The sequence below is a fragment of the Trachurus japonicus genome, chromosome 8, assembly GCF_045865225.1.
Source record: "Trachurus japonicus isolate A0001 chromosome 8, Traja_1.0".
Lineage (NCBI taxonomy): Eukaryota > Metazoa > Chordata > Actinopteri > Carangiformes > Carangidae > Trachurus > Trachurus japonicus.
In genome coordinates, this window is record NC_140914.1 from 10,591,762 (window position 1) to 10,617,869 (window position 26,108).

The 26,108-nt window shown below is 42.9% G+C and overlaps 1 protein-coding gene across 1 annotated transcript; it reads left to right on the top strand.

Annotated features, from left to right (window-relative positions):
* Positions 1-208: 208 nt before the first annotated feature.
* LOC146982646 (ras-related protein Rab-40C) lies at positions 209-25,514 on the top strand. Its single transcript, XM_085783714.1, has 6 exons — positions 209-747; positions 10,297-10,357; positions 16,178-16,238; positions 16,432-16,509; positions 19,920-20,142; positions 23,069-25,514. The coding sequence occupies exons 1-6, from the start codon at positions 606-608 to the stop codon at positions 23,341-23,343; spliced, it is 840 nt and encodes a 279-aa protein (XP_085639840.1). The 5' UTR covers positions 209-605; the 3' UTR covers positions 23,344-25,514.
* The last annotated feature ends 594 nt before the right edge of the window (positions 25,515-26,108 follow it).

Consider the following 26,108-nt stretch of genomic DNA (forward strand, 5'->3'; position numbering starts at 1 on the left):
TCTTCTTTCCCGCAAGAGTCCTCCCGTCCGGATAGTGCTGCTTGAGTTACTTTGATTATCTATGCTTTTATCACTTACTCATAGGATTACCTTTGGTTTTTCTTGGCTTGAGTTGTGATTATAAAATTTTTTTGAGCTGGCATAAGAACAGAAGTGGTTGTTTTTATTAGGTAAAGTTTTTTTTTTTGTTCTTCCCCACCACACTGAGTGAGCACCACCTTTGTCCTGAACTGATTTTTTAAAAACTTTGGCAATAAAGATGCACTGGTTTTCAGAACCACACTTTTGGCAGTCACCTTGTTTTTCAGGCAGGACATTCCTCCTGTGAGACTGTGGTGTGGTTTTTTTTTAGTTTTTTTTTTTAGTCTGAAGCTCAACTACTTGCACACAGACCTCCAAGACTTCCAAGTACAACCAGTAAACGCAGGGACTTCACACTGGTTGGACCCTTTATTTAGTGAGTTCATGGTATAACAAACATCCTTTTTGTTTTTGGATCAAGTCAGAGCGATAAAAACACACGGGGTCAAGCGGGGAAAAGTCTACAGTTGACTCACTCACTCATCTTCAGCCTCCGTTGGGACCAGGCTCAGATGTGAGGCGTCATGGGCAGTCAGGGAAGCCCGGTGAAAAGCTATGACTACCTGCTCAAGTTCCTCTTGGTCGGAGACAGCGACGTGGGCAAAGGAGAGATCCTGGACAGCCTGCAAGATGGATCAGCTGAGTCTCCATATGCTTACAGTAGCGGTGAGTCACTCACTCCAAGTCTCTGCTGATTGGGACCTGCTGGCTCAGTTTTACCCACTTGTGATGATGACCAGCCTCTCTTCTCAGATTGTGTCATGCTTGTTCAGCAAACAAAAAAAACAAAAAAAGCCCTGAACGTACTAGCTGTATTTCTCTGTCTGGACTGAGGAGCAGGCACAATGACCTCTCTTCACTGTCTTTAAAAACACATTCACATACACTAACACTGATAACACAGTGCATTCTCATGGAGGTGAGTCACACAGCCGTGAATGTATGTGCATTGTTGTTGACTTGGTTTATCAGTCTCTTACTGAACAATGCTTTTCATGACCTCATTGTCAACAACAACAAGAACAATAGTCTTTAGACCTACATATGATATGAGTTTCTGCTGGTATTACATAGTGTACGATACATAAACATCCTCTTCAGCAGGATGATGGTTCCTTTTTTCTTCAGTTGTGCCCAGTTGTAAAAAACAAAACAAAAAAACAAGCAAAGCTGTTCACCCAACTACAGAAATATGCCTTGGTACTTGTATGTAAATACATTTCAGCTGTTTGGAGGCTGCTTAGCTATCTCTGCAAACATGCTTCATCCAGACCCTAAAGAAAGATTTTAAATTTGAATATTTATTCTGAGGCAAACACTGAATTGGATCGTAGTTTTTCTTCGTCAGCTGTGTTTGTGACTTGAGAGAGTAGGTGTGTTCAGGAACACACCGGCGCTCTTATCTCTGGGAAGGGACAGGCTGATGGAGCTGTGCCCAGTCAGATGATCCCTCCCTGGGTGGAGGAGCTCAGATCACCTGGCTCTCTTCGCTGCTATTGCTCCAGGGCCGACTGCCACTATCTGATCACAGCCTGCTGCTGCTGCAGTAAGCTGCTGGTGTATGGCTGCTGTACACACATACTCACACACTCACACACTCTTATCAAAGGGAAGTCCTAGAAGAAGAGCAGGAAGAACAAAAGGGACAAATAATGAAGGCTTTTAAAGACCATATCTGTGTCTTTACATCCATTTGGTACAAATCATACACACATTACTGTCAACCAAGATTTCTTTAATGCATTTCTTGCATGTGTTCATTGGTATTTCACCAGTGAAGCTTGCATCCACTGTTATACTCATGGGAGTCACTTTTCCCATTAATACGTTTTCTTATAAACAGCCATCATCTGTTTCTTTGCTTTGTAATTACTTGGCCATTTAAAAAAAAAGTGCTTGAGTGCTTTGTCATAACCATACTATTTTCCTTTGTTTCTTCACATAATTGGAAGAATGCAGTTAAAGCTGCCAAAAAAAAAGGAAGGAACCATAAATGTCAACCAGAAAAATTCTACATATGGGAAACGCTTAATCGCAATGGACGTGGTGCCTGCTGTTGTCCAAATTACATTACTGTTGTGTGGTTATGTTGTGCAAATCACAACAAAGGGCTATTACAGTCTTAATTCTGATGGATTACCTCAACTTTGGGCAACTTTCAACTGTTATTTCTGATGAATGTACTGGAATAAGATGTAACCAATGGAAACTAAAAGACAAGAATACACTACAGTGATCCAGCTGTAATGTAAACACTATGGAAGATTGGTAAATAGACTTGTATGCAAACACAGGGCTACTCCCTCTGTGCTCACAGATGTAGTCAATGATTCCTGCATCACAGAAATCAAGCAGATGAGGCTGTGCAGCAGGAAAGAAAGAAACCGAGTCCTTCCATTCATCACACGCACACACACGGCCTAAGTAGAGCCTCTTCTCTACTTTAAACTAGGGATCAACCGATAAGGTTTTTCCAGGGCCAACACCGACACCAATTATTAGTAATCGAGGAAATTGTTAACCGATATTTAGAACCGATATTCATGGGTAAATCCGAAAGACATCCTTCTTAAAAATGAAACAGTTTAACACTAAAAGTTGCTCTTTTTTCCAAAATAAACTTGCGGTCAAAACTACTTAAAACACTTTCTAACACTGAATCGAAAGGTAAAATGTCTGCCGCCATGTTGGATTGACAAGCTATCAACAAAGACGCTTTGGTGCATCATCATTGTCTTGCTTCCCCCTCCCCTGTTCTGTGATTGGCTCCTCGTTGAGGGTAAATTGGGTCTATGGTTTCCAGGCTGACTTGCAGAGCAAATAGAATCGCACTCAAATCAGCATGCGTATACCCAGGTTAATATCCGATATTATCGGACATGTTGAAAATCGGTCTATCCCTCCTTTAAACTACTGATATCACAAAAAGAGATGATTCCTATATGAGGGTGTGTGTCAGCTTCATCTGTTTGGACCCACTCCATTAAACAGTCGTCCTCAGCAGAGATGCAGCTGTGGATGATCCCCCCTTTTAGCGTCCATTTAAGTTTTCAGATGATGAAGATTATCATCTCACGCCTTCAGCATCGACAGCAACCGTTCATGAAAAATACATCAGTCAGCAGCAGAGTGACCCTTTTTTTTTTTAAATCAGCGCTTTAGCTAATGAAATCTGCCCAAAAGGGTGATGCTGCCTGTTGGCATTTGGCAGCAGTGTGAGGACCCTCCGTCAGTCTCCCGTGTGTGTTCGCACTCGCAGACTGACATCCCCACTCGCCGGAGGCCAGACTGTTTGATTGCAGCAGTTGAATATTATGTAGAGAGGGAGTTCATCATCATTGCAAATACTTAATGACCAGAGCTAAAGAGCTGACAGGACTCTGAAGTATTGGTCTGTCCTGATTGTGTGTGGCTGTGATTGCACTTTTAGAGTGCACACTGATGTGAAGCTACAAGGATTCATACATACACAATTATCATGTTCTTAAAATTAGAGCTGAGTAAATTAACTAGTCCATCCACAGGAAATAAATGGCAGCTGTTTTAATAACCTATGAATCATTTTTCAAGCAAACAAGCCAGGCTTTTTCTACTCGCAGCTACTCAAACATGAGGATCAGAGGTTTTTATGTTATTATGAATGCAGCAGCTTTGTGTTTTGGGGCGGCTGGTTGGACATATTAGCTGTACACCTGCAGGCATTTCTTACTGTAGATTTGCACTCAAGTTATCTGGGAGCTACAACGAGAAGTTGATCAATTGGTCAATGAAAAAACAAAACAAATCAATAACTCTTTTGATAACTTAATAATCATGAAGTACTGTTTGGTATTTTCAAGCAAAAATATCAACTATTACCTGGTTGTAGCTTCAGTTGTGAGAATCTGCTGCAGTTCTTTGTCTGGTGTGATAATAAATTAATCATATTTTTTGGAGAGTTAGAGACAAAGAAACCAGGTTTTGAAAGCTAGGGATGGGCTTTTAAAAAACAAATTATTAATCAATTAATTGCAAAAATAACCTGCCGATTAATTGACGACTGCTGTCCATCCGTTGCTGCCCTTAGATGGAAGAGTGTTTTTGAAATTGATCGGGCATTAGTGGTGGAGGCCAGCTTCTGAAGAGTCGCTGAAAGAGGAAGCCGTCCTAATTGATGCGAGCGAGATCAAAGCCTTCAAACGGCTTCATTAAACACGGGAGGGCCGAGCTGAACGTATAGCCGAGCGCGTTCCAGCTGGGATGTTAGTGCATAAAGAAGCTCTGCTATTGATTTCCATCCTTCTGGCAAACAGAGGTCAGTGTGGAGAGATGATGGCGAATTTGCTTGTTGTGAGGATACTGAATATTTCAGGAGGAGAGAGAACCAGGACAGGAGAACAGATTTTGATTCGATGACGTTGTCCTCGGGCGATGATTGAGCTCCCTGTCTAAATTGGGATGGACCGGTCTGTCGCATTTCCTCCCCCGGCGATCAGCGTTTGTGTGTTTATCGATCAGAAATCTGTGATGATGATGACAAATGCCTCGTACATTCTGCCAGTAAAAGATGTTTGTGTTGACTGAAGCTTAAACAAACTCCTAATTTATTGATTTTTTTTTGGTTGCTAAACTGAAATCCAACCAACAAGCATCAATCACAGGAGACAGCAACCACTGAACAAAGAAACTCCTCCAAATAGGCCTGTCACAATTATTACATAATCGCATGATTGCTGTTATTTGAGCTGACCGCAATTATATTGCATCATCATTAAAATGGTTTCCATTCATCGGTATAAAAACGGCTGGATGAAACTAACAGATTTGTAACATTTTCTGTTGTTAAATAGCACATGAGTGGAGCACCACAATCTGTTTATTGCGGGGTGCTTAATAATATTCAATGATTTGGATCGCATTTCGATGAGCATCTATTGACATTGACATCATGGATTTAGTTGCAAAGCCTAAAGACAAACAGAAATGTAATTTTTATTTATATGTCACAATGTTAATGCCAAAGAATGGAAAATTGAAGAGTCAATCACAGTTATTTGTACGGCAACTAATGGTCAACTAAAATTTCATGATTCTTACAGCCCTAACTTCAAAGTTACTAAAATGATTCATTGATTATCATCAGAGCTGCAGTTGTGGCCTGAGCTGCAGAACTGCTGGTGAAGTTCGCATTTAGAAAAGTCTTTTGTTAAATCCAAGGGATTAAGTACCTGACAAATTAAGCTACTTCATCTCAGTCCTCCAAATCCCATATTACCATAAAGCAGTCCTGTGCATTACTTTCTTACATTGCCTGCAGTGGCCTTTATATGTCTCCATATTGAAGGGATGCTTATTTCTCTGCTGTATTATTTTTAACCAGCGAGCCCCCCGTGTTTGTACTTGTACTTCATAATAAATTCATTGTTTTTTCTTTCACCGCAGTCAGAATAACCAACATTGAGGGATTCCTCGGCGGGCTAATAAATGATTTCTTAGGCGATTTCATGATTTCACACCAACGGGAACGGTTTTGCATTTCACAGTTGGTTTGATGCTAGCCATCAGATAAACTCCAATCCTGGAGGAGTGAAGCCAATTAAAATGCAAAACCTGGTTGTGGGGGGAAAAAAAGGACAATTTTTTTTCCATGCAGCTGGCAGACAAGTGAGACTCTTAAATCTTTTTTTTTTTTCATTCAGCCACACACTAACAATGGAATATTCCCCAGGGGTCGACCAGGCACGGCAGCCCATTGTTTGTCTATGGCAGCGGACTGTGGCTGTTTTGACAGAGGCATATCCATAGACAACAGTTATCGCTGGATGCAGGCCAGCTCAGAGATAACCCCCCATCACACTGGCCACACTGCTGGAGGAGAGGGGATTTTACAGAGTGTGTTTATGTGTGTGTGTGTGTGTGTGTGTGTGTGTGTGTGTGTGTGTGTGTGTAAGAGAGTGAGTTTGTAGGTAAATGAAAAGCTGAACCTGGTCTAATCCTCTTGAAAGATGCACAGGCCAACACACAGACTGTTCAATATTACCACAGAGCTTAGCTGGAAATGCAGTCTCACTGCTGTCAAATCAGATTTTCTGCACTTGCTTCACTTTTTCTTTCCTTCTTTTCTTTCCCCTTTTTTGCTTTTCTTCCGTCTTTATACTACATTTTGTTATTTGCACCCTGGGGGACGTGATGTATTTCACATTCAGTCGTATACAACGGTGACAACATGTTCACACAAATCATTTCTGTTTTATATACAGTATGTTCCTATATGATGCTGCTGCTGCTGCTGCTGCTACACAGTTTGCCCTGTAAGACTTAGCCAGTCTAATAGACCAGCTGCGTATTAGACCAGATTGACCACTGCTTTATTAAGCTCTGTTAAAAGCAGTTAAAAGACTGCTGATCTTTCTCTGCCAGGATTTCTTGCTTGTGTTTTTATAATGCTCTTAGTTCGAGCCTCCGATTGCTGTTCACCTTTTTTTACATGCTGCAAAATATACACTGTATTTTTGAAGCAGACAGTGATATTTTTTTACATTGAAACACAAGATATATGATGAGTATGACATTTTCCAGTTGACAGATAAATGGCTTTCCGGTGCAAAACAATGTCAAGTAGAAGAAACTGTTTAGAATATATCTTTACCAAGTCTGGACTGAAATATCTTTTTACTCATCAGTTGTCCTTAGTCTTGGCTGTTATATTTGGATAACATATTCTGTATAAAGACAGATACATGGCATTTAAGAAGAAATACAGTATGATGCCTAAAACCTGCTTACATTTTCTTTTGAGTAAATCAAAGATATGATGCTATAAATAGATTCTCTTCTCTGCTTTGTGCACTTGTTATTGCAATAATGTCTCATCTTCAGTGCCTTTAAAACTAGTTATCGTCTTACTCTACTTAAGCTAAATATGTTCACATAGAGGAAATCTTTCTCTTACAGCTGACCTAATGTTGAACTATGTGATTATATATTATAACAGGCAGCAATATACAGTCAAAAGTAGCTTTCTGGCTGTATTGCACCTCAGTGACAGGGTTTCATTCGCTAAATTTACTAAACGCACACACAACTGTCAGGTCAGTGTTTATATGGACTATTTTGTAACGTATTTACTAGAAAATGTACTAATAAGAGGTAATTATCTGCACCGTTGGTGTGGATTTTAGCTCCGTCGCCCACTCCCTGTCTCGCTGTGGCGCTTTGTGCTGTGACAATAACATCGTCGCTAATATTACCACTGAGCTAAATCAACGCCTCTCTGTCACACTCTCAACAAAAGCTTAAAACATTAGAAGCTTCTCACAGCTTTGAGCACGTCCAGAGAACAAAGACAAGTCAGCCGCCTCCCAGAATAGAAGCAGCAGTTTTCAGCTCAGACATCAGAGCAGCTATTGATTATCTGGGAAGTCTAAGTGAGCCCTGGCAACGAGAGGGAAGGAAGCACTTGGTACGAAGCCCTTGCGCTCGCTCCAATTCAATTAGACTAGCCTGAGCTCAGCACTTTAGCTCGGCAGCAGTTATATGTTGCCAGGAAAATTGGAAGATATTGCTAATGTTGTTAGCCAGCAGCTGCTACCTGCCAAAGGCTGATGCAGTCATGTGTGAGAGAGTCTGGGAACTGGGAAAAGGTTGATCTCTGCTCTTTTTCTGCTGCGCTGTTGTTCAAATATGACGGCTGCTGCTGCTGCTGCTGCTACATCTGTTTTTTTTGTCCCAGGAGGAGTCTTCAGTGTTCGTTTGGAGGCTTCTTCTTGACAGATTTCAGTTAATTTACGTCCCACAGATCGTTGGTGGTGGACGGTTTGTTGAGTGAAGCCAATTTTAAGCCAGTAAGGCTGAAACGATAATTATCAGTTTTGGCGGCGGATAATCAATCGATGACATGTTTGCAGTGTGCTGCAGATGTGACCTGTGCTTCACAGTTAGATTTGAGGACATTTTGATGGTCCAATTTTTTTTCTGCGTACGTTTAAAGACTGCAATTATGAGTTATCGATAAGTATTTCTCTATTTAAAGCAGAAGTAAGTGATATATTTGTGTTAATATAAGTCTTAAATAGTTATATCTTCCGACAGCAATCACTTACATAGAGTGTTTGGTCTGAAACACGGGTCTGTCAGTCACTCTGCTCTGCTCTGAGCCGAGGAGAAAACATTTATCGTATCCTACAGTTTTTATCCAATGAGGAGAGAGAACGGCATGCAGGGCTGTGTGTGCAGCCAAGGGACGCCGTGAATGTGGTGACGTAGGGACGAGGACTGTTATGGTGCGTTCAAGGAAACTCGTATTTTTCCGACCGTGAAGTCGTACCAGTTCGATCTGGTACGAGTTCACCGGTCGGAAGTTACGAGTGGCCGTTATAGTGACTTTCACCGGTAAAACAGGTCGGAAAAACACGAGTGGGTTGCCTGGAACGCTACAAAGTCGTAAGTTGTGACTTGAAGCTGTAATTTACGATTTCAAAAGCCTGCCTGGAACGCAGCATTAGCGAAAACGACCGGACCACTTACTTCTGCTTTAAGCATTAGCATAAGCATTAAATACTGAATTCATCATTTATAACACATGAATACTCATTAGTATGTAGTTTATAAACACAGTTAAGATGTTTTACTGAGAAGCACTAACTGTCTTTATAAACTACATACTAATGAGTATTCATGCGTTATAAATGAATAATTGACTATTTATTAATGCTTAGTGTGTACTTATTATAAAGTGTTACCGTCTTTTGTGCTAAAAACAATATTAGAACAAAAACAGAAAAAACTACATGTAACATGCACTACGTATTAATAAAAGAAAAGTTAATTCTGGTGCTGATGGAGAGAGTTCAGTGTCCAAAATGATTTTTTAATTTCTTGCGGTTGAATTATTTTGTTGAGTTACTAATCAAACAATGAACCGTCAGCTCATTTTGGGTGACAGGTGACATGATCATTAAATTATTAATTTCAGATCCATAAACATCATTAAACTCCCACTAATCTACAGTAAAGCAGGGTGAGGCACATTTCGCAACATGTTCCACACAATCGCTCATAAAACTGTTGAGTAACAAGATAAACATCTCATCAGTGGTGGGAAGCGCTGATTTTTTTTTTTCTACAGTGGTTCACCTGTTTGGCCTCAGGTGGCACCACAGCAGCGACCTGTTGAGCAGAGTGAGAGTGAGCGTGTTGGGACACGGAGCAGCGGCAGAGCGACAGGTGTAGCGTGCGGTCGGACAGGTTTGTCAGAGATGAGCCAGTACAGAGCGATCTGTTACCTGCCCGAGGCGGCACGCTGGCTGTTAAACAGCGAGCAGGGGCTGCGTAACACTCATGAGAAAGTTTTATTACAGTGCACTTAAGTTCATCACAGCTGTTTCCTTCCTGGTCCTGCATTTGTGGCAGATACACAAATACTGATCTTATGCCATTACATTACAATCACCAGCTGTTTGCTGCTAATCCTGCTATTGTTGTGTGGCATCGCTCAGGTTAAACCCTTTATAAAACATGAACAGATACATGAATGACGCATAATCTTTCTTTTATGATCTAAATAAATACACACTTCCTGTGCTAGTTGTCCTAACGCTAATACTACCCTTTCAAATTAAAACGTTTCCATTGGCATTTTGCTATTTACTGCAGGCCACAGTAGCTTAGTTTCTGCTGCTGCACAGTGCAGCTTCCTGTGTGTGAGGCTACTGTTTTGGCGCAGTGAAGAAGAATTGATTTCCAGGAAACCTGCTGCTGGCCAAGTGTGAAACGATAAAGTTTATTAATAGATTATGTGGTATTGGATTGGTGCATAATAACCTTGCATACTCACAGATACCCAAATCTATATTTTAGGCAGCACTGGAGGAATTTCCAATGCTAATATTGGTATTGGAGCAGCTGGATGGTACAGAGTAGACGGGGGCTGTGTTCACGGTACAGCAACGGTCTGACTGAAGCCTATAATTGTTGCTCTCAGTGAAAACAAATTGAGTAAAGAAAATAATCTCTATAAATACACTGCTGTCACTTTTTTTAAAAGCTGGTCCCACTCCTCTGGTTTTGCTGTGGGTAAATCTACACTTTGCTGATGATGAGTCATCCTGTCGAGCACCGGCTTGTCTCTGACTGCTGCATTATAAACTTGATTGATGTTGACCTTCCTGATGCATCCAATTGTCTAATGCCTACCTCCCCCCTCTCTCTCTCTCTCTCCCCCCTGCCTCTCTCCAGGTATCGACTATAAAACCACCACCATTCTTCTGGACGGGAGGAGAGTGAAGCTGGAGCTTTGGTGAGCACACGTCCCCCTGCATGAATGAATTACCTGTCATGTCTGTGCAAAAAGTGAGAATGACTGCTGCTCTTTTCCTGGCGCCCGGTCATAAATCCCCTCGGTGCAGAGTGCAGACCTCCCATTCTCACATCTGGAGGTGTTAAACTGTGAAGAGGTTTCGTTTTTATCCACCCACTATTTTTAACATACAACCCTGAGGTGACTCTTTCTCAAACTTGACACAACGAGGATAGGACTGAACAATAATACTGTGATTAATTGTTCAGCCTTAAATGGAGGATTTAGTTTAATTTGTAGTGCTCACAGCATTGACAAATGATTTTTGAGCAATAGACTATTTACTCATGTCGTGTCCTGTTGCGCAGGCGTCACTGACAACTGTCCTCTGAGTCGTTCCAAAGAAAAACAATCACAGTCGGTGGATTATGGGCAGTGACCAGGAAGTTTACTAAATGTCACGGTTTTCGCAATTCACACTTTTCTCACACTCACAAACCTGTTTATGACGCAAACTGGACCTTCTTAGTGTGACAAACCATAACTGGAACCGTCAATTCCTTTTGTTGTTGTTGGTCTCTCTACCTTTAAAGGAACTATGCAGGATTTGCTACATTTTTACCTTAATTAAACAGCTTTGGAGTAATTGTGATGGTTAAATAAAAGACTTGTAACTTGTTACAGGGAGAATGGAGGCTTTCTGTCTTCCAGCTAGCGTCTCTTGCAAGATCAGAGCCGCTGCCCTGGTGTCCCAGCTCTTGTCTTTGCAGCACCGTGAACCAAACGCGCCCTGTAATCTCTTGTTTATGATGGATAAGACTACAAAAATATACACGTAGTAACATTGTATATGATATATAACCTTATCTACTGCTCTATTTATTGATTTCTCGCCGGCTTCGTTGTAAACAAATGCACATGGCCAAGAGGAGGGTTAGCAAAGCAGAGGAAACTGACTGGACTTGCATAGTTCCCCTTTAAAATGTAGGTTCATTTAAAAACTCCAGTATCAGCAGGAAATTTTTGCTCATATTTTCATTTTCAGCTTTGACCGACACGTCTTCACCTCAGCTCACACTGCTTCTTTTCTTGTCTTCCTGTCTTTGTATATATGGTCTCGCCACATCTGCACTTTGCCTCATGTTCCTTCTGAACACATCTTTTGAAAATGAGCGCTGGACCATCTCATGCTGCATAACCGAACCGAAAGTTTCCAAGGATACGAGATATGTCAGGCTTCTGGGGGGAAATGTGTATAAAACGATGCATAATACATCTGCAGCATCTTGGATCTACATATGTGACTCAGAGTGAACATCATAGAGCTTCAGTAAAGAGCTGGAGCGACATGATACAGAATATATGTGATTCTGTCAGACAGTGTGAACGAGGGAGTAAAAAGGAGAATACTATATGTCATGGGTTTATTATTAATACTCATCGCATTAAAGGAAAGAGGCAAAACAGACACATGCATAGAGAAAAATATAAAAATACAGCACAAGGAAGGTTTATATAGAGAATACATACTTTAACAAAACAACAACATATTTGCAGAAAGACACAGATGAAGAAGATGCTCTGCAAAACTATAGAATAATTGTAAATAATCAAATCATTCACTTTCCAGTGGTGTAGAGAAGATTCCTCAGACACATCAGACAAAATCACACCCAGTTGCAAGATGCACATACTTCCCCTGACAGGTTTTTACATTTACATGCCTTGCAAATAGTCGTGCATCGGTGGAGATGCAGCAGATGTGTGTGTAATTGTCAGTTAAGACACACTGCAGCGCTGCTAAGGCGAGGCCCGCCTGTTTGGTGGAAGTAGGCCAAGGAATTCAGCTCCTCGGGGGAGAACCAACGCCTCATCCTCCCCGCGGAGAGGAGAGTTTAAAGGCAGCCCTGTGATGCAGAACTGTCTTTATTTTTGCTGCCTCAGTCTTTTCTTCCTCTCCTCCTCACCCCGATCTACATCTCATCTTTTCCTCTCGCTCTCACACTCCTTTTTTCCCCTTCTCTTCGACTCGTCCCATCTCATGACTCAGACTCCGCTCGGTCTCCGTCTGAGGAGACAAAAGCGTCAAAACTGAAGTGTCCACTAGCAAGAAATGTCTCAGTCAGCCTAAGTATCTAAAACCTGACGTCTCTTTATTCCTCTGATCCTCAGAGCCCCACTGTGTGTGTGTGTGTGTGTATGTGTGTGTGACAGTGAGTCACACACTACACGTGTCCCTTCATCACCACGAACACACACACTTGTAGTTTATTTTGACTCAGTCCCACTCACACTGTCCTCCCGTCTCAAATACTCTACTAAAACAACATACATGGATTCATCCGCTGCTGAAAATAGTACCCAACAAAAACACTGTTTCCTTCTGTTTGACTTACAAGAACAGGACAAGTAGAGGCTGGAAGTGAAACTGGAATATGGACGTTCAATGGTTGTTTTGATGGCAAGATAAAGCAGTGAAAATATTCAAAATAAAGCCCACACACACACACAAGTGGCTCGAACATGTTTTTTTCCGGCGCCGTCCACAGCAGAGCATCACTCAGCTTCTGTGCAGGCACTCCTGGCTGCTTCTCTAAACTGAAAGAGCGTTGACCTGAATCTACTGCAGCTAATAGACTCAGCGTGGATAAACTACCTCACACAGCCGCACGTCCAATAACCCAGACCAACACTTAAAACCCTGAGACCACCAGCGCTGTGTTGCTTTTCATTTCTTCAGCACACAGGGGACCAGGGACCAAAAAAAAACAAACAAAAAAAAACATATATGCGGCACTGAGCTGCTGCTTATCTTTAAAGGGGTAGTTCAACATTTTTGGCAAATTGGCCCATTGCCATAATCGCTACAGTCATAGCAGTAGGTTCATTACCTTTAATTGTGGGTGCAAGCTATTTTTAGAACGGTGGAGCAGAGCCGTGCTCATGGGATTTCTTGGTTTCCCTCATCAAACTCATCAAATACACAATCCAACAACTCCAAAAGGCTCTGGTGGACAAGTTGTGACATGCACATTCACCACGCTATGAGATAATAAAGGAACGTTACGAGACAGAGTTGTTTTGAGGTAAATTCATGCAAAACCGCTGATGCGCGTTGCCTTCAGGGACAGTTTTTCAGCAAGCAGTCTCTGCATTTACCTCTAAAACAACTCTGTCTGGTAACGTTCTGTTACTATCTCATAGCGTGGTGAATGTGCAGGTCACAACTTGTCCACCAGAGCGTTTTGAAGTTGTTGGATTGTGTATTTGATGAGTTTGATGAGGGAAACCAAGAAATCCCATTAGCCTCCGTAGCGTAGCTCTGAGCAGCTCACGGCTCTGCTCTGCCATTCTAAAAATAGCTTGCACCGACAAATAAAGGTAACGAACCTACTGCTATGACTATAGGGATTATGGCAATGGGCCAATTTGCCAAAATGTTCAACTATCCCTTTAAGGTTTTAGTTTTGACCTTGTGATGAGTTTAATCAGCAGCTTCCCATGTTTCATTCAGCTCCGATTGTTTGTTGGATTCTCAGAAACATGTGAGACCCTCCTCACATCATCCATAAAGTCCAGCCGCTGCCTGGGGGCTTCTTCACACCATGTCCTTGTGATTGCCTTCGCAGTCGCAACAAACAACTTAAACAAGTTATTAGTCCTCGTGCTGTGTGTTTTTCCATGTTGTGTAACCTTTATATAGATCAGCACATCGTGGGTCTTTGTTTGTGAGCAGGTGATGGGAAGGAAATTAAACTATACATTCATCAAGCTGTCATCAGACTTAGACTTGTTGGTTTGCTGATTTCACCTCTTAATTAAACCGCAGATATTCACCTGTCAGCTTTATACAACGTCAATAAGACCAGTGAATTCTTTAATAACCATTTGTAAAGGCAGCGCTTCACCTGCCCGAAGAAGCGTAAACATTTCATTAGCAGGAGGACGTCATGTCTGACAACATGAACCGCTCCCACGTGGGACTGGATGAACACACCCTGTACTGGGCTGTCACCAGTGTTTTTTTCTTTATTTTCACATTGGAAAAACATGTCATATATTTCCTCTAAAAACCACCAAAAATAGTTTTGACATGAAGCGTCAGTGAGGCAAAAACAGGCGGTGAAGCTGTGCAGGCTTTTTGTATTCCTAACATCTATTTTAAAACAGCTGTTCACAAGGGTTCGGGAGCTTTGAGAGGTCACATCATTATTTAAACGCTCTCCTTTGATCGCTGATTTGTCAGACTCAATTAAACCGCAGTTATTCTCTTTGTGAACACTGAAATCACAAGAAGAAGTCTTAACAAAGTCGAGGATGTGTGTTAGCATGACTGATTAATAGAATTCATAAAACAGGATTTTATACATAAGAAACATTAAAAACAGTTTAGGACAGTACATCTACTTTTCATTTATTTACTGTTACAGTTTTAAGATGTTTCAATATTCAGAATCCAGAGTTTTGGAAGTTTTTTTTAACAGCAGCACTGTTGGCTATATTATTAGCTTAAAGGGATACTTCACCCAAAATCAATAATTCACCAATTTTCTACTCACCGTCATGCCAAGGAAGGCTTTGGAGAACTTTCTGAGTCATCAAAACGCTTTAGGAGTTCCAGGGGGGTCCGGCTGGCAACGGATTTTCATATAATGGTGGCGGATAGAGCTCACTTTTGAATCATCCAAAACACACACTATGAAACATCCAGATACCTCCATACTGCTCGTCTGTACTGACCCAAGTGTCCTGAAGCCGCCACATGAAAAAGTTGTTCGGGAAAAAATAATTTGATCTCTGTTTTTAGCCTTGTTGTAGCAGTAGCTCCCAGTGGCTGCGCAAGATGTGTGAGATTTGCTGCAAGATGTTCTTCCGTGTTTACATCATAAATCCAATGGTTGACAACGACAACAAACATCTCGCAGCAAATCTCGGAGCTACTGCTACTACAACAAGGCAAAAAACAGAGATCAAATTAATTTTTTCCGAACAACTATTTCATGTGGTGGCTTCAGGACACTTGGGTCAGTACGGACGAGCAGTATGGAGGTATCTGGATGTTTCATAGTGTGTGTTTTGGATGATTCAAAAGTGAACTCTATCCGCCACCATTATATGAAAATCTGTTGCCAGCCAGACCCCCGCTGGAACTCCTAAAGCGTTTTGATAACTCAGAAAGTTCTCCTAACCCTTCCTTGGCATGACGGTGAGTAGACAATTGGTGAATTATCCCTTTAACTGAGCTGAAACCCAATACCTACATTTATCCTCTGGCTCTCTGTTAGTGCGGTTTGCTGCTATATTATTTTTATTACCAGCACACAGTGATTTCTATTAGCCCATCATCCACCTGTCGGATCCTTAGTCACTCGTCTAAAGGATCCTCGTCCCGCCGCTGTGACATAGTTGGTCTTCGAATATAGAAGACTCCAGAGGATTGAGAGAGACGCAGCTTTTGTTTGTCCAGACACAGACATCTACGCCTCCATATTTTCGTCTCTAAAAACTTCCCCACAGGAATGCTACTACAAGAATACTGTCACGAGTGTGAATTACATGTTTTCACATCATCACCGCTGGAACCTGCGGTGCTCAGCTTGGAGAGCCGTCGACGCCTCTGAGCCAACGCATAAAACTCTGAGCTTCTGAAACTGAATATGTGACTTTTGGATGAATGTCAGGCCCTGTGTTTTGTGCTGGAGGCTGAAACCTGATTCTCTTTTTAGCTGTCGAGTCCAAAGAAAGTTTAATTTCCTGCTTACTGTTGCAAATTTGAAACGAATATTAATCCGTCTTTGTTCTCTTTCTAATCCTCTGCAGGGACACCTCGGGACAGGGGAGGTTCTGCACCATCTTTCGCTCTTATTCCCGCGGGGCTCAGGTGAGAAAACAGATGAATGAATAGGAAAGAAAATGTTGGAAGTTCACGACTGGGGACGACGTGTGTGTGTTGTTGACTGTAATCGTCAAAAAGCAAATTTTACAGCGCAGAAAAACACGAGGAAACAGCTGTTCCACCTCGACACAGACGCTCACCGTTCTGGCTTCGCTTGTCCCTCTTTCTCTCTCTTTAGGGGATCCTGCTGGTGTATGACATCACCAACCGGTGGTCGTTTGACGGCATCGACAGGTGGATCAGGGAGATTGATGAGGTGAGTCTAAGAGAAGCTGTGCCGAGGTTTTATGAATATTGGCTGGGACGATTTTTTGATCGCCTAAAAAAAAAAAAAAAGGCGACACGGACACAGAGCAGTAGAGGAGGTGATGGAGACGGGTGACGCTGTCAGAGGAGGAAAAGGAGTTTATAACTGAGCAATGACTAAGAAGAACGCAACTTTTACTTTGTCTGATAGTGACGTTGAACAAAGACTTTTTTTTTCTTCTTAGTATTATTTTTCTTAATGTTATCATCACAGATTACATTACACAGCTGACATCAATCTCTTGGTTCACAGTTATTATCAAGAAAAAAACATATCATAGTATACCAAAACATAGCTTTTACAGTACTGTAAACGTGTAATGTTAAAGAAAGTGCTGAAAACAAAAGCTGAGACAATGCAATTCCCAAACTGCAGTTGCTGTGAGTCAGTGCAGTGTGCAAAAACATATATTTGTATACAGTATTTGTAAGAAAGAAACAAAACTAACAAAAGAAACAAAAAGTGGGACAACAGAATGAAAGAGGGATGTTACAGCAGGTGCATTCACTTGTAGGGAGACCATCAAATATATTGTCTAAGTTTTGAATATGTTAGTTCAGACTGAGACCAGGCAATCCTTTTCAAACTATCAGAGAGATGAACAAAAAAGGTCAGTGGGAAAACATTATAAGTAAAAACAAGTGATTCATGTGTGGAGTGACTGAACGACCACTACGACACAGTGAAGCGAAGAAAGGGCGTCGGTAATAATATTGAGTTTATATCAAAATAAAACATGTAAATGAGAAATAGGATGAAGCAGTGAAAGACAAGCACCTGACTGAAGCTGATGGTTTAATCCCAGCCCAAAGCTGCTCTGTGCAGTCATCAGAGGGCTGGATTATATCTTGCAGGATTTTGTTGTTTAACTTCTGGGTCGTTGAATTCCTTCATGTCTGTCGTCATTAGTTTCTTTTTTTCCTACTTTCTACTTAATTTTCTCTGAATTTGTTCCGACTCTAGTAGAGCACAGCCACAGTTCAGATGGAGTTTTTTAATCATCCCACAGAGATCAGTGAAACATAATTATGTCTTAATTTTTTTTTCTCTCTCAAACTGAAGCAAATTGTCTCCACGATGGGACAAAGGGTCAATAGAAGTGAAGTGAATCACTTAAGACAACCTGATTGTGTGTGTCTGTGTGTGTGCAGGCTACTCACAACATGTTCTTCCTGCTGACTTAGAAACAGGGAGGATGTCCGCTGTGTGTGTCTGTGTGTGTGTGTGTGTGTCTGTGTGAGTGTGTGTGTGATATTTTTGTCCTGTGGAATGTATGTTTCAGTTTGGTCTTTCCTGCTCCACCTCCACAGACGTGCTGTTGTTGGCCACTTCTTTAAGGACACACACATGTGAGGTGGAGATGGTCGAGGAGGGAGGAAACGTCTCTGGATGATAAAAGCTAAATGATGCGTAGAGAAGATAAAAATAAAGAAAAAAAAGAAGGGTCGGACCATGTGCAGATGTTTACTGTTTACTCAGTGACCAGTGATTCAGAGTGAGGCTGCAAATGAGGACGATTTAAAGAGGAACTATGCTACATTTTTTATCTTAAACAGCTTCAGAGTGATTGTGGTGGTTAAATAAATTGATTGTAACTTGTTACAGGGAGAATGGAGGCCTATAGTCATAGCAGTAGGTTTGTTACCTTTAATTGTCGGTGCAAGCTATTTGCGAGCAGAGCCGTGAGCTGCTCAGAGCTACACTACGGAGGCTAATGGGATTTCTTGGTTTCCCTCATCAAACTCATCAAATACACAATCCATCAACTCCAAAACACTCTGGTGGACGAGTTGTGACCTGCACATTCACCACGCTATGAGATAACAGAACGTTACGAGACAGAGTTGTTTTAGAGGTAAATGCAAAGACTGCTTGCCGAAAAACCGCCCACGACATGAATGCGCATCAGCGGTTTTGCATGAATTTACCTCGAAAACAACTCTGTCTCGTATCGATCCGTTATTATCTCATAGCGTGGTGAATGTGCAGGTCACAACTTGTCCACCAGAGCGTTTTGGAGTTGTTGGATTGTGTATTTGATGAGTTTGATGAGGGAAACCAAGAAATCCCATTAGCCTCCATAGCTTGCGGCTCTGCTCCGCCATTCTAAAAATAGCTTGCACCGACAATTAAAGGTAACGAACCTACTCCTAAAATTATAGGGATTATGGCAATGGGCCAATTTGCCAAAATGTTCAACTATCCCTTTAATGCACTTGAGGTGGAAATGAAATCAGGATGTTAAGGGTTAATATTGGGGGAGAAAAGGCAACACAGATTTTCCAGAATGTGCCAACTAATTCACCCTGGCATCGTCCCCGGGTCTTGAGCCGTGCTGTGGTGCTCCTCAACCCACTTAGACTGAGGGTGAGCATCGCACGGCCCGACCCTCTCCTCTCCGCTGAGCTCTGAGGGTTCGGGAATGTGGAGAGTTGGAGCCAACACCAGGGGCTCCGTGCTTTAATGATAGTTTAATGATGAATCACAGATGTAAATGGTTCAACATTTTGGTGTTTTTTTATTTTGTATTTAAAAAACGTGAGAGGTTCTTCTGGGAGAACGGGAGCCTCGCAAAGCGCAAACACAGTAAAACGCAGCTGGCGTTCATGTTTTCATCACTCATTGTGTTATGTGATGTGTGATTGTTCATTTTCATATGAAGCCAAATTCAACCACAACTTCGCCATCTGTGTGTGACCACTTTCCCCAGTTTCCCATCAGGGTTGTTTTCTTTTATAAAAACCCCAACTTTACTGTGGGAAGCCGGGCCCCTCGTCCGCAGTAATCTGCAAGCTCAGATTTTCCGGACAGAGCGTTGAGAAGTCTCTCTAACATGACGGAGCCTCTGTGGTGAATGTTAGACGCATCAGGCAGTTTTAACTTGCTGCTGCTGCTGCTGCTGTTTCCATCACCGTCACCACCGCCGCTGCTGCAGCTGCTGCTCCCTCTCTCTCTCTCTCTGCCTGTTGCTGAGCATGAAGAGGCAACGGGGAGGAAACTCTGAGTGGTGACAGTCAGGAGGAGGAGGAGGAGGAGGAGGAGGGGAGGAGGTCGGCCCCTCGCTGCCGTCATGACTCATTCAGTTTGTCAGAACAGATGTGGATGAATTAGAGAGACCTGAGCCAGATTGGCAGGAGCAGAGACGTGCCGCTGCCACAAGGGTGTTGAATTAATAACAAGCTCTCGCTGTTCACTTTGTATGAATGCAGCGTCTCTCAGTCACTCTGTCTGTCGCTTTTAAAGCTCCATATTTTAGACTTTTCCTGTGTTTTTGTGTGTGTTTTTTTTCCACTTTTGGAAGTGTTGATAGTTGGTACAGCCGTGACTGACTCCGTCCTGTGGTGTGTCTTTTCCCCCAGCATGCGCCAGGCGTGCCGCGGATCCTCGTCGGCAACCGGCTGCATCTGGCCTTCAAGCGGCAAGTTCCCACCGAGCAGGCGAGGGCGTACGCGGAGAAGAACGGCATGACGTTCTTCGAGGTCAGCCCGCTGTGCAACTTCAATGTCATCGAGTCCTTCACGGAGCTGTCGCGCATCGTCCTGATGAGACACGGCATGGAGAAGTTCTGGAGGCCCAACAGAGGTGAGTGGACCCGGGGGGGAGGAGGGGGGGACAAGGCCAGAACAGCTCCTGGAACAATATGTGGAGCAGCTGCTGCGATTATAGAAGTGAGCATAAACAAATGAAGGCCAGATTAAAGAAAAAAAACAACACAGAAAAACAGCTCAGATGTCCTTTTCCACAGCGCTACTGTCACTCTGCGCTCTGCTCTTCTCCTTTTCACAGAAAAGCTGTTTTGTTTTTTTTGTTTTTTATAATTCATTGCAGTTTGCCATCTTCCCTTTTTGGCAGCGAGCTACAGCTAATGAAGCTCAGCATGTGAAGCACTTTTTACAATAAAGGTTACTCATACAGGAAACACTGCGAGACATGAAAACTCTGCAGGGACTATTGAGAGTCATTAATGGAAGCGTAATAACAAGAATAAAGGCCAAGTAAGTGCAAAAGGCAAAACAGTCTGCGTGAGACCGGATCTGTCCTTGGTCTAAGGACGGAGGGCAACTCCACATCCGAGTGTAGTAACAACGTGAGGGAAGTGTGGCGCGTTCATGATGAACCAGGGCACAGGGGCAATTATTTAAGTGAGTGCAGGCCCCAATTTGTGGTCGTCTGTTAAAGCAACTGCACACGGCGCTGTTTATAATATAATTTAGTGCGCTGATTAAATTAGAGTTTAATTGGATTAACTCTACTCCTCTGGATTTCCAGTCATCCTGCGGGCACCGGAATAAGTCTGTGCAGGAATTAAAACGTACTGAGGGTTTTACGGAGGAAAGCAGGTGGAGGTGAAGTCCTGTGCACATCCGCAGATAATTAAGTGTCAACACAGACTCGGGTTTACTGTGTCTTAGTCACTTCACTGGTGCTGGTGACCGTGGAGACTGTGGAGGGATCAGGTCGAGGTCTGACTAATGAACTGAGTCTGTGGCTGATTCCAACTGAAAACACATCAGATATTCTCTGTAGTTTCATTTTTTTCCTAATGATTGTTAGGTCGACAGCCACGTGAAAAAATTAGGACACTCCATTTGCTTTTTACGCCAAACACGTCCTCTGTTCTGGTGTCCAAATAGTTTAGTTTTAGACTCATCTCTCTTTATCTACGTTTTCTCTGACAAACTTCAGTCTGGCCTTCATGTTTCTCTTACGGCGCTCTTAAAGTGAAATTCCGGCGTAAGTGTAAACCATGGTCAAACACACCATAACACCGAGTTAGACCCCCCCTCGAGAGATCAATTTGCCCGACCGCTACATTCACGAGATCCACCAACTTCAGCAAATACCGCAATATCGCCACACACGGCGCTGTCCGGATCCACTGTCTGACCGCAACCAAAACGCCACCATTTGCCCAAAATAATGCTCAGAACTGCACCAAATGTCATCAATAGTACACACAGGGTCCCAGCACGTAGTACGAGTTGTCAAACATCTGCTAGCTTTGCCTGTTTTCTTTAGCAAGGAGATGCAACTCAACTCACCTACTTCTCCTCCGGGAGCCGCTCGTTGGTGAGGAAGCCCTGACGAGTCGATCACCGAGTGCACCGGAGTTCCGCAGCTCAATCAACAATTACCTCATGGAAATACAATCAGAGTTTTTTTTTTTTTATCTTGCATATCACTTTATAACTATTATTATCGAGTGCTGGCCACGATATAGGCGCAAATGAGCATTTTTAAGAGCTGCGGAACTCCGGTGCACTCGGTGATCGACTCGTCAGGGCTTCCTCACCAACAAGCGGCTCCCGGAGGAGAAGTAGGTGAGTTGAGTTGCATCTCCTTGCTAAAGAAAACAGGCAAAGCTAGCAGATGTTTGACAACTCGTACTACGTGCTGGGACCCTGTGTATACTATTGATGACATTTGGTGCAGTTCTGAGCATTATTTTGGGCAAATGGTGGCGTTTTGGTTGCGGTCAGACAGTGGATCCGGAGAGCGCCGTGTGTGGCGATAATGCGGTATTTGCTGAAGTTGGTGGATCTCGTGAATGTAGCGGTCGGGCAAATTGATCTCTCGAGGGGGGGTCTAACTCGGTGTTACGGTGTGTTTGACCATGGTTTACACTTACGCCGGAATTTCACTTTAAGGCGGGATCAGACTACACTACAAATTTCCAGCATCAGGCCCGATTATGAGCGTCGGGAACCAGTGATAATTTTGTCAACTAAAACTTTCACGAAAACCTTTCATTGACAACCCTTTATTCCGTGATTAATTTGAGAATGTAAATTTAATAAGTACTGACAACAAAAACTAAAACGAAATCTCTGTTCATTTTGAACTGACAAGTAAAAAACATGACGAAAAAGCAGACGCTGGCCGGCCGCACAATCTGGATTACAACCATCCTCAATGACTTGAGGATGGTGATGACTTGAGTTTTCCTTTTTAACCAATTAATTATCTTAAATCAAATTCAAACTCTCAGTCAGGTCTCTGCTCTCCCCCACTGAGAAACACTGGCGCATCGTGCTGCACCGAGACACAGGCAGTACACTGTTGTGGGACGATTAATCAGTGTATTTTTGCCGCCTACGAGAAGTCCTGTCTCAAAATAATACACCAGTTCAAGAGTATTATATGGTCGAAAGTAAAAATTTACAATGCATCAGCTGCTCGGAAAAAAAGTTTTTCTTATCTGGAACTTGTGTGCAGGTCACAACTTGTCCACCAGAGCGTTTTGGAGTTGTTGGATTGTGTATTTGATGAGTTTGATGAGGGAAACCAAGAAATCCCATGAGCCTCCGTAGCGTAGCTCTGAGCAGCTCACAGCTCTGCTCCGCCGTTCTAAAAATAGCATGCACCGACAATTAAAGGTAACGAACCTACTGCTAAAACTATAGGGATTATGGCAATGGGCCAATTTGCCAAAATGTTAAGTTATATTACTTGAATCCCCCAGTGCTGTTAAAATTGATACTAAATATCCAAATGTGTCTGTCCTCAGTCTTCAGCCTGCAGGACCTCTGCTGCAGAGCCATCGTGTCGTGCACGCCGGTCCACCTCATCGACAAGCTGCCGCTGCCGGTCGCCATCAAGTCGCACCTCAAGTCCTTCTCCATGGCCAACGGCATGAACGCCGTCATGATGCACGGACGCTCCTACTCGCTGGCCAACCCGGCCGGCGGCTCCAAAGGCAACAGCCTGAAGCGCTCCAAGTCCATCCGTCCGCCGCAGAGCCCTCCACAGAACTGCACCCGCAACAACTGTAAGATCTCCTAATGGCCAGCGGCCGCCAGGAGGGGCCGGCGGCGACAGACGACGACGGACGGCTGGGATCGGGGGAGAAGGCGTGTACAGGATGTTGTTAGTCGGACGGGGGAAGAAGAAGAGAGCACATCCCTGAACCTGAAGAGCTGAAGAGCAGAGATGACGGATAAAGGGATGAACGAGCGCTACCTCCGCACCTTCACGAGACCACGGCAAAAAAAGGTGCGAAGAACTTTTCCGGCTGGCGAAGCTCGAATGAAGCCTCAGGATGTCAGAGGAGAACGACTACAGACTTTCTGGTCTCTGCCGACCCGATTCTCACTATATCCAACTGCTAATGCGTGAGGAGAGACTCCAGCTTCACTTCTGTTTGCCAGAGTGTCAACTACATGTACAGAAATCCCTCACCAACTCGTATTTAGTTACTCTACAACTTGATGCACGCCACTCGTCTGTGTCTGTGCATCACAGACATCACCTCAAGGTTTATTCTTCACTCTTATGTTGCACATTTATTTCTTCTTGCTTCTGTCAGTTTCTGTCCACACACCTCTTGTTTTATTTGCTATTTTATTGACCAATAAGCTAATGATCAAGAAACACTAGTAACCAGTCAGTCCTTTAATCAGACCTTTTATTGATCATTGTTTACCTGCAGCTGGACGTTAACAGCTGCGTTTGAACACTTTTTTTGTGCTTTTTGGAAGTGAAAAATGTTTTATTTGCTCTATGACACTTGCTGAAGTGAAATCTTGGCGACAAGATGAGTTGAAGGTTCCCATCCGGTCTTCAGACACACGACCTGAACCAGGTCTCAGGTCTCAGGTCTCAGATCCAGACTCGTTGTGTCTCTTCAGTCTAAAGTCAAGTCGAGCTTTTCCTGCCGCAGGTTTTTGAGTCCGTATAAACAAAAGAGCCAGAAAGAGTCCAACAAGAGACCAGGTTTAGATTTTATTAGTGTGGTTGACGGAGCAGCCTGCTCTGACAGGGATGCTTGTTGCTATGGATACCATTCACTGCATTTTTATTTTTTTTTAAAGTGGCCTATTTATCGTCTTTACATCTTTTATGAACTTAATTTTTAACTCGATGCCAGTTGAAGTTTTTTTTTTTCTTCTTTTTTTCTCAACAAAGTAAAACTAGAACTTGAACAAAATGAACCCAGTTAGACAAACAAACAGTGCGTCAGTCAGTCAGTCAGACTCTCCTCGCTCCCTCTGAAGATCTTTAAAAACATCGCACAAATGTAAATAATAGACACGACCATCTAGGTTTGGGTCACAACTTTTCCGCACAGTGTCATTGTCCATGTTTGGAAACTGTCAATCTTTTCTTTTTGACCCAAATAGCTTCTGGGGGTTACAGTCTGGAGATGAGATGTCTCTCTTCTTCCTCTTCTTCCTCCTCTTTCTTCCTCCTCTTTCCTCCCTGTCGAGTGTTTACAGACTCCTGCTGCTCATGTTTTCAGATTTCACGCCACACCTGTCGTGTCACGCCTGTTATTTGCAGAAACAACACGTCTCTGCTTCTCTTGTGTTTGTCACCAAACACATGTACACAACACGTGCAGCTGAGAGACAGAGAGACGGTTTTCACATCAGTAGGAACTGATTGTTGTGTTCGTATCATAAAATCAAACCAGGAGACGAGAGACAAATATCGTTGTGAGGAAAAAGTCATTTTTCTTTTTACACCTCGCTCCGAGCATCCGTCCATCTCTCCATCCCCGTCTCGGGAACATCTGAAGGGGATTTCATCACATCTGATCAAGGGTCACTAATTATTTATGACACAAATTTAGCACAAATGTCAAACAGAACAACATGAAACGGTGATGACATTTTACATTTAGAAAGTCAAATGTCAACAGTGTCATCTTAATGTTTTGCAAAAACACCTCTGGCCATTACTCAGGAAGTAAGACAGTGTTGACTGGTTGGTGGAAGACAGTATTTTAGTTTTTATTTATTTTATTTAAGAGGAAACAGGGGAGAGAGGCTCTAACGTGTTTTTGATTTTCAGGAAAGAAAAAGTTAGAGTCGAGAGATATTCTTTATTTTATTTTATTTTTAACAAATGATCAAAACCAAAATCAGCAGTGTTAGTGCAGGTTTCAGTTCTTTGAGAGCCCCGATGTGTAGTTTCATAAAGTCTCAGCTGCTCGGCTCGCTGTGGTTTCTATCAAACAAACAGGAAGAAATATAAACAGCAGTTGTTTGGGACTATTTTCAGCAGCGGATTAATCTATATTTGGTGCTGTAGTGAGTGTCTGGGACAGCTGAACAGTGTGCGAGTGTCTAAATAAACTACACAATATTTTATACTTTCGATAAATGCTCAATATAGAGACAGCCATTGTTTTTTTTTTAGGATATCACAAGACATATTCTTTAAGTAACATAATTTGGTGTTCACGAGACGACTATAAAAAGGCCTAGAAACGATGAGACAGCAGCAGGTTCTTGTAAATATAGCTCAGCAGCGTGGAAACACACACACACACACACCTGGTGGTGTTTCTCTGACCGGCTGCTTCGCCCAGCGGACCGGTGATCAGACCGAACCAACCGGTCGCGTCGTGTCGACATCAGCTCCAGCACGTGAACTCTTCCGAGTCACTGGCTTTTTAACCAGCGCGCCGCTCCGTCTGGATCTCCCACGGGATTGAATGCAGCATGCCCCCCACCTCCCTTCTCCTCTCCTCTCCTCTCCTCTCCTCTCCTCTCCTCTCCTCTCCTCTCCTCTCTTCTCTTCTCCTCTCCTCTCCCCTCCTTCTG

What these genes read in the sequence shown, in the direction of transcription:
- LOC146982646 (XM_085783714.1), top strand. Translation starts at nt 606, where the DNA reads ATGGGCAGTCAGGGAAGCCCGGTGAAAAGCTATGACTACCTGCTCAAG. An exon ending in GGATCAGGGAGATTGATGAG is followed by an intron (nt 16,510 to 19,919) that starts GTGAGTCTAAGA and finishes CTTTTCCCCCAG; the next exon opens with CATGCGCCAGGCGTGCCGCG. An exon ending in GTTCTGGAGGCCCAACAGAG is followed by an intron (nt 20,143 to 23,068) that starts GTGAGTGGACCC and finishes GTCTGTCCTCAG; the next exon opens with TCTTCAGCCTGCAGGACCTC.